The 12,702-nt window shown below is 38.9% G+C and overlaps 1 protein-coding gene across 1 annotated transcript in view; it reads left to right on the forward strand.

The window, feature by feature from the left end:
- SYCP2 (synaptonemal complex protein 2) overlaps positions 1-12,702 on the forward strand; it is a 66,094-nt gene that overhangs the window by 35,986 nt on the left and 17,406 nt on the right. Inside the window, exons 26-32 of the mRNA XM_030533403.1 lie at positions 4,277-4,350; positions 4,454-4,511; positions 5,333-5,388; positions 6,030-6,078; positions 6,441-6,615; positions 7,786-7,853; positions 9,460-9,642. Coding sequence (XP_030389263.1) covers positions 4,277-4,350; positions 4,454-4,511; positions 5,333-5,388; positions 6,030-6,078; positions 6,441-6,615; positions 7,786-7,853; positions 9,460-9,642 — 663 coding nt within the window. The remainder of the gene's footprint in view (positions 1-4,276; positions 4,351-4,453; positions 4,512-5,332; positions 5,389-6,029; positions 6,079-6,440; positions 6,616-7,785; positions 7,854-9,459; positions 9,643-12,702) is intronic.

The raw sequence follows: 12,702 nt of genomic DNA on the forward strand, positions 1-12,702 counted from the left end.
AGCGAGCCACAATCCATGTTCATGGTGCCTTGGGGAGGATCACCAAAAGGATCGCTGTAAGGTCTGTCGCGAGTTCCGCCCTAGAATTCTTAAAGAAAGGAAGCAATGGCCTAAAGTGATCCTCATGGAGGCAGCTCTAAGCCTGCATTCGGATCCGGGCTCAGGCGGCTCATCTCCTAACTCTTCCTTATCAACGACGAGTGCCCCAGTGCTGTCATCAAGTTTGGTGCCAAAAAAGGACAGCTCCCGGGATGCTCGGCACCAACACGGCATCTCCCGAGGTTCAGCAGAGAGCAGGCACTGGTCTCACTTGCTGGCACCTCAGAAGAAAATGAAGCCAAAAAGTCAGTCACCTCCAGCTAAATCTAAAGAAGGGAAATCCCAGGTGGGCCACAGCTCAAAATCCCTGTCGAGGCAGTTGACTCTGGGGCCCCCACATTCACTGGTCCCTGTGGGACAGCAGATGTCACTTCCTTCAACACCGGAAGTTTTCAAAGCTGCTCAGAATCTTCTGCACCTTACGGTGCTATTCTCGCCCCCTAGGAGGGAGGAACGTCAGGCACTGGCAATTCTACCCTGCCCTCAGGTGCAGTCAAGAGGGAGGCTAGCAATGATATCCAGATATTTCCCCCTCTCCATGACCTTCGGCACCAGCCCACTCGGACAGAGAGCCTAGTGGCTCCCCAAGCTCTTGATGCTCGAGGCACCAAAGCTCGGCTCCCCCATGGTCTTCAATCTCGGAGACCTTGAAGTCAGAGTTTGACTCCTACTGCTCTTGGAAGAGTAGGAGCTGACGATCGAGGTCAAGGTGAGACAGACCAAAGCCCCAGGCTTGGCCACCGGAGTGGCAGAATCCACCACAGTGGCATTCTGGACCCCCTGGGCCTTTCACCAAAGCCAGGGAGGGAACAAAGGGCACTGCTCCACAGCATCTTCGGTGGCCTCAGTCACATTCATCCTGACGCCAACTGTGCAGCTTGCCTTGGTGCCTATCCACATGCTAATGCCATTGGCTGTGACACCATCGCCGGCACTGGTGACTCTTTCAGCCTCGGTGCTGACAGCATTTTCGGCACTGATGATGACCTTGGCACCGACAGCGGCACAGACAACGGCCCGGCCACCTTTGTTGGCTCAGGCAGCTGGTTCAGCACCGGCTCCACCAGCGGTACCGTCAGTGTCTCCAGTGCCCATTCCAACACCGAGTTCGGCATTGACAGCCCTGGCACCAACGGGCGCTCCATCAGCACCAAAGTTCCCCTGAGATCCCCAAGAGTCACAGGACCCTTTGGGAGCTGATGGAGGGAGCATCCACTGCTTATAAGGGCTTCCTCCTCCCTGTCTTCAGACGAGGCATTGCAGGCACAGCCATAGCCCCAGCACTTGAGGACAACAGGGTGTTACATCAGTTGCTGCTTAAGATTTAGGCATTAAGGCTGAGGAGTTGGTCGGGGAGGCTGATCACATGGTGGATATCCTCACCCCCTCAGGTCCTTCTCATATTGCCCTACCACTTATTAAGACTATTGTGGGCGCCACCAAGACCTTGTGGCAGACCCCAACTTCCTTGCCACCCACTGCCAAGTGCAACGAGAGGTGTTTTTTCGTGCCCTCCAAGGAGTACAAACCTTTTTCCTCCTCCCACCTCCCGATTCTCTTGTTGTGGACACACTGCTAATCAGCGTGAGCTGTAGGGTTTCTAGGAGCCCTCCCTTAAAAACAAGGAGGCTAAGCAACTTAACCTTGTCGGGAGAAAGGTCTACTCTACGGGGGTCTTCAGCTCTGTATTTTGAACCAGCAGTCAATCATTAGCAGATGTTCTTATAACACCTTCTAACCCTATGGTCAGCCGGTTCTTAAAAGGGCTCGACAGGTTATATGCTAATATCTGTCAGCGTATCCCTGCCTGGGACCTCAGTCTGGTCCTTTCTAGGCTCATGGGACCTCCGTTTCAACCATTAGCAACATGCTCCCTGCTCTACATCTCTTACAAGGTAGCGTTCTTGGTAACGATAACCTTGGCCAAGAGAGTGGCTAACCTCAGGGCCCTAACATCAGTCTCTCCTTACACCGTGTTTTATAAGGACAAGCTTCAGCTCAGGCCCCACCCAGCTTTCCTCCCAAAGGTTGTGTTGCATTTCACATCAACCAGGACATCTTTCTCCCAACATTCTACCGTAAGCCTCATTCCAGTGGCAGGGAGCGGAGCCTCCACTCTCTGGAGGTCCACAGGGCACTAGCTTTTTACATCAAGAAAATGAAACCGTTCAGAAAATCGGTCCAGTTATTTGGGTCAATGGCAGACAGAATGAAAGGTCAGCCTGTGTCATCACAACTCATCTCGTCATGCATAGCATCCTGTATTTGTGAGTGCTACAACCTGGCAGGTGTTCCTGCACCTCCAATCACCGCGCACTCCACCAGGGCACAGGCTTCATCATTAGTGTTCCTGGCTCAGGTTCTGTCATAAACAGATAGTTAAGGGTTAATGCCTCTTCTACCTGTAAAGAGTTAAGACGTTCAACTAGCCTAGCTGACACCTGACCAGAGGAACCAATGGGGGGACAGAATGTTTCAAAAGGAAGGAGAAAAGTTCCTTTTGTCTTGGTCAGTTTCAGCTGGAGTGGAAAAGATCAAGGAACCAGCCTCTTATCAGAGTAGTAAGTTTTAGAAAAGAATAAATAGGTTTATGTTTATTTTCCTTTGTGACTTTGTCTTTGTGCAATTAGAGGAATAATCAAATTGGGAATTCTTTTGTGTACTAAGTTTTGCCCAGAGGAACATCCTCTGTGTTTTGAATCTGTTGTCTGTGAGAGTAGCTGGTATGCTAATCTCTCCCAGAGGTTTTTTTTTTACCTTTCTTTTTTTTAATAAAAAGTCTTATTTTTAAGAACCTGATTGGTTTTTCCTTGTGTTAGAATCCAAAGGGATTGGATCTGGACTCACCAGGAATTGGTGGGGGGAAAGAAAAGGGGATGGTTAAATTCTCCTTGTGTTAAGATCCAAGGGGTTGGATCAGTGTTCACCAGGAAATTGGTGAAGAAGTCTCTCAAGACTACCCAGGGAAGGGAGTTAGTACTTGGGAGTGGTGGCAGCAAGACCAGATCTAAGCTGGTAATTCAGTTTAGGGGTTCACATGCTAGTCCTCATATCTGTACTCTAAAGTCCAGAGTGAGGATGAAACCTATGACAGGTTTCCACTCAGGAAATCTGCAGGGTGGTGACGTGGTCCTCCATACATACTTTCTCCACACACTGTGCAATTACCCAGCAGGCCAGAGATGATGCGGCCTTCAGACAAGCAGTGCTTCAATCAGTGGAAGACTTTGACCTCACCACCTAAACTTGGACTTGTGATTCTCCTGATTGGAATTGACATGAACAAGCACCTGAAGAAGAAAAATGGTTACTCACCTTCTCATAACTATTGTTCTTCCAATAGCCAGCCTCCTTCCCCTCTTTTGGAGTAGCTGACAAGAAGGAACTGAGGGGGTGGCGGGTCAACAGGGCTCTATCTTGAGCACCATGAAGGTGCAACTCCAGGGGGTGCCCAGATGAACCCAACGGATGTGGCTATGGGAAAATCTTCCGGTTCTCAGGCACGTGCATGGGCACACAACTGATTGGAATGGACATGAACAACACATCTCAAAGAACAACAGTTAAGAGAAGGTGAGTAACCATTTTTTCTTTAGTGTGCTTTGCTCTACCTTGTTTTGAAAAGGGGGTGATCAAAGCTCTCTAAGGCATGATTAGTGTGCATCAGTAGAGTCTTCATGGACAGTTAGTATGCAACATGCTAGTGTGGGGTAGATTCACACTCTTCTCAATGTGAACTAAATGTTCATGGAGACAAACCCTTCCCACACAGCATATAACGGGATCATTTAATTTATGACTGAAGTTCATTCTTCCATGATATGGAAGACTATACAGCAGTTTAAAAGATACATTTAAGAGAGAATGAGAATAAGTAGGAAAACATATTACTCAAATGGAATTTGGGCGTGGTACAGAAACCAACACTTATTTTTTTGAATAAGTACCATGAGATTTTTAAGGGCCACAGATGATGATTTTACATCTCAAAATATTTCACCTCCAGCAGTCCTGACCCCTAATACCATATTTGAATATTGTAAATTTAGCGAGATTTAGATTCAAAAGCAACTAATTTATCACCCAGGCTTTTGTTAAAGAACTTGCTGATGTATTGATGACTATAGATAAACATGTTTTGAATATTAGACCTGTGTAACTCTTTTTGTATGTATAGGAAAAAGTTCAGAATAGAAGCTGTAGAAACGTAAAAACTACAGCTGTGCTTAATATGACTACAGGACATATTGTGTAAGTATCTAGTAATTTTGTTTGAAAATGTTTTAATATCCAATTATGTTAAGAATATTCCTTGATTCACTAACTAAAGCTTTATTTGTATCTGTTTTGACAGGGATGATGTCTACAATTTTAACTTAAGTGGATTTGATGAACCTACGATAAAGCTTGGAGTAAGATTCCAGTAGTCTACATTAATGCAAACTAGGAACCTTTTAGTTTGTGCCCACAGCATCCACATACAGGAGTTACAGCGCAGCACTGTGGAGTGCACTGCTGTTCACATCCTTGTAGTCCGAATTGTAGGGCAATATAGACAAGTCCTGAGAGAGACTCACCTCATAATAACTAATAGCACAGTGGTTAGGGTACTCACATAGAAGATGGTAAGATATGGGTTCAAGTCTTTGCTCCACATTAGGCAAATGTAGGAAATTGAATCTAGGTTTCCCACATCACGGGTGAATGCTTTTTAAAGAATGGGCTGAAAGTTATAAGGGAGAGCACCACCTCCTCTGTATGTATTTTATGGGTTTAGACGTGCTCTAAGCCTTTTGAAAGGGAGAAAAGTGGAAATTCATGGAAACTAGTTCTTGGTGCCATGAAATCTGGCAGATCCATCCTCTAACTTTTCCGCTCTGCTGCCAACTCTGTCTTTAGCAGAAACTGTGATGTAGTAGTATACTTACTAAGTACAAACTGGAGAATATGGGCCAATATATAACTCTTAAGAAAAAGTTTAAAATATGCATATAAAAATAGTAATATGATTTATGTGAAATCTGGGAAGTTTGCATTAAAATATTCAAAGAGAAGATGTGAAATATTCTTTGATGTGTAAATTGACCATTGTAAATTATTGCAAACAAGAAATTTTGTATTTGGAGTAAAAAAGTCTTAGTGTTACTCTTTGTGTGAATAACTAATGTATTTTATATATATCATGGAAGATACATTTGCAATTATTTCTCATTTATTTGTACTTACATTTTAGGTCCAAGAATTACATGTTACTAACCTGAAAGCTAGTACAAAACTGACAGAAAAAATGTAAGAATGTTACATTGCATTATAATCATCTAAAAATATTTTTTCCTTAAAGATGGTAATAATGAATAGTTTTGTTTGCATTCTCCAGCGTCCCCCTGTGCCAGTTAAGATAGCAGGTGCAAGTCCATCTAATAGATATAAACAGGAAAAAAACACTCTTGTTGTCTCACTTTCCCTGTAAAGTGGGCTGGCATAACTTCTTCATTTATTTTCTTTTCTTCAGCAAGTAAAGGCAGCTCCAATGGCTTCCTCAGCTGTATTTTGTTTTTGGTTGGGTTTTTTTTAACTGTTTTCCTTTGGTAAATTTCTCCCTAATCCTTTCATTTTCATCAGATTACTAGTTTAATGTGTGGTATTTACTAATGAAGAGAGCTTCCTCATGGAGCACTCTGGGGAGGCAACCTAATGGTTTCAGTGTGTGTAGTTGTTGTGTGTCCCTGTTTGCCTCAAACTAAGAGGCTGTCATGTTAGATTTGCAAGTGAACTGTGGTTTTCAAACTTGCCAAAAAGAGATCAAGTGCATGTGCCTCATAATTCCCCTCCTAAACACATACATACCAAAAGCAGAAAGATGACAATAACCTCAGCAGATGTCTTCAGCTTTGGATGTATTTATTAACGTAAATATCTCTTTGTTTAAGGAATCCCGATGAAAGCAAAAGTACGATCCAGAAAAAAGTAGATAATAAAGTAAGTTTCTTAAACTCAGGGAAACTGATATTAAAAAGACCAGATTTTCAGTACGGAAAATAACCATTCTTTTCCCTTAAAATGATACAAAAAATTATAAAAACTGTAAGCCATCTTTCCACTCGCATGGTCCTTTTCTTGAATGGAGGTGGAACTGCCCCTTGACATAATTTAAAGCAGCCCGAAGTTATTGAATTTAATACTGTGAAAACTCTTGTAAAGATAGGCCTTTAGACTTGATTTTTGTAGCTCAAATGCTTCTTATATCTAGAAATACCACATACTTTTAGGTAAAAATTGTATTATAAATCTAAACAGAAATAAATGACCTTTAACTATTTTTGTTTTGTTTGTTTGTATAGAATAGAATGAATAAAAATAAGAAGCATCTCTTTAGTGACACTGACACAGAATACAGAGGTGATGACAGCAAGACAGATATCAGTTGGCTACAAGAGTCTAACCGAAAACCTAAACCCCAACTAGTAGATTACAGCAGAACTAAAAATCCGAAGAAATCTAAAAGTATAGAAGCAAGTAAGAAACTAATTGTTGAACATTTAGGGACTGCATTTCACTTACCTGTAAATAGTTCTTAAATTATTTAATTATATTTGCCATGCATAATATGTTGTGTGCAGTGCGTCTCAGTTCATGGTAACTGCACCTGTGGTCCTGTGAGGCCAACCACTCTAGATTCCCAGCTCCTCAGCCGCCACCTCTCTTGGGCAGAGACCGACAGTTTCTCCCTCCTGACCAAGAGATCTGTGATATTCCCAGCAGTCCAGTCTGCCTGAAAGGCCAGTGTCTGCACTATGCTTTCTCTCTGCAGTCTGTGCCCAGTGTATTGCCTGTAGTTACAAATTACCACACAGCTCTTTATAAGCAAGCACATTCATTCTTCAGGTGAAAGCATTACAGAGAAAACATAATTAAAAACAATAAAAGAAATACAAGCATGCTAAAAAGCTTTCTAGAGGTTACCCAACTTGAACCTTGGGCTCTGGTAAATGCCATTCCTTAAAATCCACAACTGTGTTTTCCTGTGACTATAAATACGTAATTTGTCTCAGATTCAGAACCAGTACAATCCTGGATAGTTCTGTCATTCCTTTCTACAGTTTAGGCTTTTGATCTTGGCCTCAAGTAATGGGATCAGCAGATGATGACTCACTCCTCAGTGTATAGCTTCAAAAGGTTTTTTTGCATTCACCTCCCCTTACATATCCTCCAGGAAAACCACTTAACATTTTTTGCTCCAGAAGTCCATTCTTGTCCGGCATCTTGTTTAAGATAATCCTTTGAACCTCCAAGTCTCACATCTGTTATCTCTTCCAATTTGAGAGCTTACATATAGTCCTAGCCCACAATAATACATGAAATACAACAGACTTCAAACATATTTAAACTTAATTAAATACAATCAAATGCAAATACCTTCCATAACCTATGGACTTCGAAATGTACTTATCCTCAGTATTTGTGAAGGTGAATATTGTAAAAAAGTTTTGTTTTGTTTTTTAGGACAAAAAGAATTCTTTTTAGCAAAACTGTATTACTGTCCGAATAGTAATCTGAAAGCAGTTTAATGCATTGATAAAGATCTGTGGGGGTATACATGATACCTTGTTCTAACAATTAAAATTGTAGATTGTCAACATTTTTTGGATATTAGGCTAGTTTTCTAAATGCTATTGATTTTAACAGCATATACGTTCCGTGACTCTGCATGTCTGATGGATAGATCTGAAGGGAAAAAAACAAAAAATAAAAAGGTAAAGTAAAATTGCAACTTAATTTTAATAGATATTTTTATCTATTTTAATTGACCATAGGATTTTTTTTAAATATTTGTATTAATTCACTCCTAACTTTCAATAAAATCCCTTTCAAATTCACAGCCAATTAAAATGGTTCTGACTGCTTTAATAATACAACAGAGCCAGTTACAATTCCTATTCCCTAATAATACTAGCTGAGAGTTGGAATGATTATGGCATTTTGATGCTTGCATTTTGTTTTCTAAGATGTATAATTTTTTGGTAATAACTAGTTACTGATTAATGGCAAGACAAACCATTGTATTTAATTATTCACTTTTTCAGTGATTGGATTAGGTAAGATAGCTTTTTGCCTCTGAATTATTCACTGCATTATAATACCTTTGGATTGTTTGTACGATTATTTAGAAAAATCATAAACCTAACTAAGTATAAAAGCTATAAAATGAAAAAGTCATACACCACTACCTCAATATAATGCTGTCCTCGGGAGCAAAAAAATCTTACTGCATTATAGGTGAAACCGCGTTATACTGAAGTTGCTTTGATCCACTGGAGTGCGCAGCCCTGCCCACCAGAACAGTGCTTTACCATATTATATCCAAATTCGTGTTATATTGGGTCACGTTATATTGAGGTAGAGGTGTACTTGAAGTTACGTTTATAAATAGTGTATAAATAATAATTAATAAATTATTACAAGATGTTATAAATGTGTTACAGACATGAGTATAGATGGTTATAAACATATTAGTGGACAACATTATAGATGTTTGCATGCTATAGTTCAAAGCAATCTATTGACCTGCTCGACTTTATAACAGTTGGTTAAACCAGTTATTAAAACCTCTATTAAGACTTTACAAACTATAAGTACACACTTAATATAAAGTGTGACAAATAGAAAATAATATGATAGCTAAGTGTGTGCATTAAATAATACAAAATTAAATGGAGAGTTCGTATTTTATGGCAATTTTATGTCAGTCATAAGCTTCAGTCCTTTTATAGATCAGGACAGGAGTATCAGGCCTATAGAAACTATATTGTCATAACTAAGAAGGAGGATGGAGAAACATTCACTCTACCCCCATCCTGAAGTCTTCTGTTGTTTTTCTTGGCTCTTCTTTTTACTTACGTATAACACCTAGCAGTAGATCATTATCCTTCAGTTATCACAACTTACATTTTCATCTGTTCCATTTAGAAGTCTATGAAACTTTTAGGTTGTCCAGTTCAATAAGTATATTCTGATCCTTCTCTATCCAGGAGAATGGAGAAGAGGGAACCTTTTCAATGAGTAATTATTCTTTAGCTTGTTAACCTTTCAGGTTTTGTCTTGGCCAGTGCTAAACTACCATTAAAGATTACTTGCTAAATTCATCCCTCCTGAAGTCAGTGGAGCTACATAAGAGGTATATTATTGCCCCTATGTTCTGTACAATAAACATGTAAAATTCTAAGGCTAATATGTGCTTCCTTTCTTCAAAATACTGTAGCTAGTTCCTGGTACATACAACATGTTGCTGTGCAATTGGTTATTTTCCATAGTTCTTGTCATTAGAATCTTCAGCTTACATCAACATTATTTCTTACAAAGGTACCCATTAGTAAAAAACAAAATACAAAAGCTGATGAGAGACTAAAACAGACAACCAGACCAAAATGGCCTCGAAGAGCAGCATTAGCAAAAAAAAGTTATAAGGATTACTCAAATTCAGAGTCAGAGAGTGAACAGGAATCTTCACAGTGCTTACATCGGAAAGAAAAATTAAGAGTACAGGTAAATAGTATTATTGATCTTCTGCAGCGTCTTTATGAAACTGGGACCCTAATTTTCAAAAGTGGCCACTGATTTGAGGTGCCTCAGATTTTGAGTGCCCAAGTGGGAGAACCTTGAGCTCATGGGCAATGGGAATAATAGGCACTGCTGCTGACCTGCCGCCCGACACCTGGGCCATAGTGGCCTCAACCCTTCCCTTCCAGTGCTCAGGCCCTCTGGAAATTATTCCCTATTTCTTTTTTCCCTACTCTAAAGTAGTGCATAGATTTATACATATAGAACCTTCTGTACTCCAAAAACATATGTTTTAGTGGGTTTTTAAATTTTATTGTAAAAGCACCTAAGCTGCGTAGGAGCCTAAAAGTTCCTAAGTTAGCTCTTTTAAATGATTTAGACACTTTTTTGAAATTTTAACATTAATCTCATTAAAACAGAAAATATGTTGACATCGATTATCGCAGTTAACTCAGGCGATTAACTGAAAAAAAAGTAGTTGCGATTAATCGCAGTTTTAATTGCACTGTTAAACAATAAAATATCAATTGAAATGTATCAAATATTTTGGATGTTTTTCTACATTTTCATATATATTGTATTCTGTGTTGTAATTGAAATCATGTGTATATTTTTTATTACAAATATTTGCTCTGAAAAAATGATAAATAGTATTTTTCAATTCCTCTCATACAAGAACTGTAGTGCAATCTTTGTCTGAAAGTGGAAATTACAAATGTAGATTTTTTTGTTACATAACTGCACTCAAAAACAAAACAGTGTAAAACTTCAGCTCCTACAAGTCTGTCCACTCACTTCTACTTCTTGTTCAGCCGGTCTCTGAGACAAACAAAGTTTGTTTACATTTACAGGAGATAATGCTGCCTGCTTCTTATTTACAAAGTCACCAGAAAGTGACAACAGGCATTATCATGGCACTTTTGTAGCCACCATTACAAGGTATTTACATGTCAGATATGCTAAACATTGGTATGCTCTTTCATGCTATAGCCATGATTCCAGAGGACATGCTTCCATGCTGATGATGGTCGTTAAAAAAAAAATGCATTAATTAAATTTGTGACTGAACTCCTTGAGGGAGAGTTGTATGTCCCCTGCTCTGTTTTACCCGCATTCTGCCATATATTTCATGTTATAGCAGTCTCGGATGGTGACCCAGCACACGTTGTTCATTTTAAGAACACTTTCACTGCAGATTTGACAAAATGCAAAGAAGGTACCAATGTGAGATTTCTAAAGATAGCTACAGCACTCAACCCAAGGTTTAAGAATCTGAAGTGCCTTCTGAAATCTGAGAGGGGGGAGAAGAAGTCTTAAAAGAACAACATTCCAATGTGGAAACTACAGAAACACCAAAAAAGAAAATCAATCTTCTGCTGTTGGAATCTGCTGCTTTGGATTGTTATCGAGCAGAACCCGTCATCAGCATTGATGCATGGCCTCTGGAATGGTGATTGAAGCATGAAGGTACATAGGAATCTTTAGCACATCTGGCATGTAAATATATTGTGACACTGGCTACAACAGTGCCATGCGAATGGCTGTTCTCACTTTCAGGTGACATTGTAAACAAGAAGCGGGCAGCATTATCTCCTGCAAATGTAAACAAGCTTGTTTGTCTGAGCGATTGGCTAAACAAGAAGTAGGACTGAGTAGACTTGCAGGCTCTAAAATTTGACATTGTTTTATTTTAGAATGCAGGTTTTTTGTACATTTGTAAGCTCAACTTTCATGATAAAGGGATTGCACTACAGTACATGTATTAGGTGAACTGAAAAATACTATTTCTTTTTTTTTTTACAGAGCAAATATTTGTAATAAAAATATGTGAGCACTGTACACTTTGTATTCTGAGTTATAATTGAAATCAATATATTTGAAAATGTAGAAGACATTCAAAAATGTTTAAATAAATGGTATTCTGTTGTTTAACAGTGTGATTAATCATAGTTAATTTTTTTAATTTCTTGACAGCCCTAAAAAGAAGAATACATTTGTTGAATGCCTAAATCAGTTTGGGATCAATTAAGCAATGGTGTGTTTTAATAAAGTACTGATGAAGTGAAAAAGAGATGTTTCACTCTTTTTTTAATATAATTTTAATATTATATCAAATAAAATTTATATACTGGATTAAACAGTTTCTGTAACATGACAAATATGCTCAAATCCCAGTGAAGTCTATGGGAATTGAAGACAACTAGGCACGTTTGAAAATCCCACTAGGTGCCTATCTGCATCTTTAGGCACCTAAATACTTTAGAACTAAAGGGGGAACTCGCCAGCTCTCCAGATTAAACCATGTGTCTGACTGGACAAGTAGATATATTGTACTGTATACGTATCTATATATACACATGTTTTAAATCTAGTCTGTTTAAATGTAATGCTTATGTAGATTTGTGTACTTCTAGCAAGAGCACAAAAATGGCCAAAACAAAGCTGTGAATCAACACAAGGAACTACAGAACAACGTTTCTACAGAGCCAAAAAAGGGAATATCAAGAAATCAACAGCAAATATTTACTAAATCAAAAGATCCTATAAAACAAAGAAAATTAGAAATGTCACCAGTAGCCTCACCTGAAAGCCCAGCATCTGTTGAGACGATGAGATGTGTGTATTATTTTGTATTTTTATTTTTAAAGTTGTCGGCTCCAGTTTTGGATATGAATTTAATTATTGTCTCTCTGTAATATCAATTAATTCCAATAATTGCTTAAAATTTTTGTATACACTATACCCTCTGTACATCCATTTAATGTACATTATATGTTAAAATGCAGAAAATACATAGGTGTGCTGTCATCATTGTTATAGATATTATGGTTGATATGTCATACCAGAGTGTAATAGAAATACAGTGTATCAGTGAAAAGAACAGTTGGTAATTTACTTTCTATTAAAATATACTGTAATGATGAGCAATACTAAGTAAAAGCAATTTATTTCTTCTTGTGTAGACTTTAAGGACAAAGCACTTGCATGAGAGTAACTCAATTGTGATATGAACATATATTTCTAAAAATCCATCTGTACCATATG

Source organism: Gopherus evgoodei, chromosome 14, assembly GCF_007399415.2.
Source record: "Gopherus evgoodei ecotype Sinaloan lineage chromosome 14, rGopEvg1_v1.p, whole genome shotgun sequence".
Lineage (NCBI taxonomy): Eukaryota > Metazoa > Chordata > Testudines > Testudinidae > Gopherus > Gopherus evgoodei.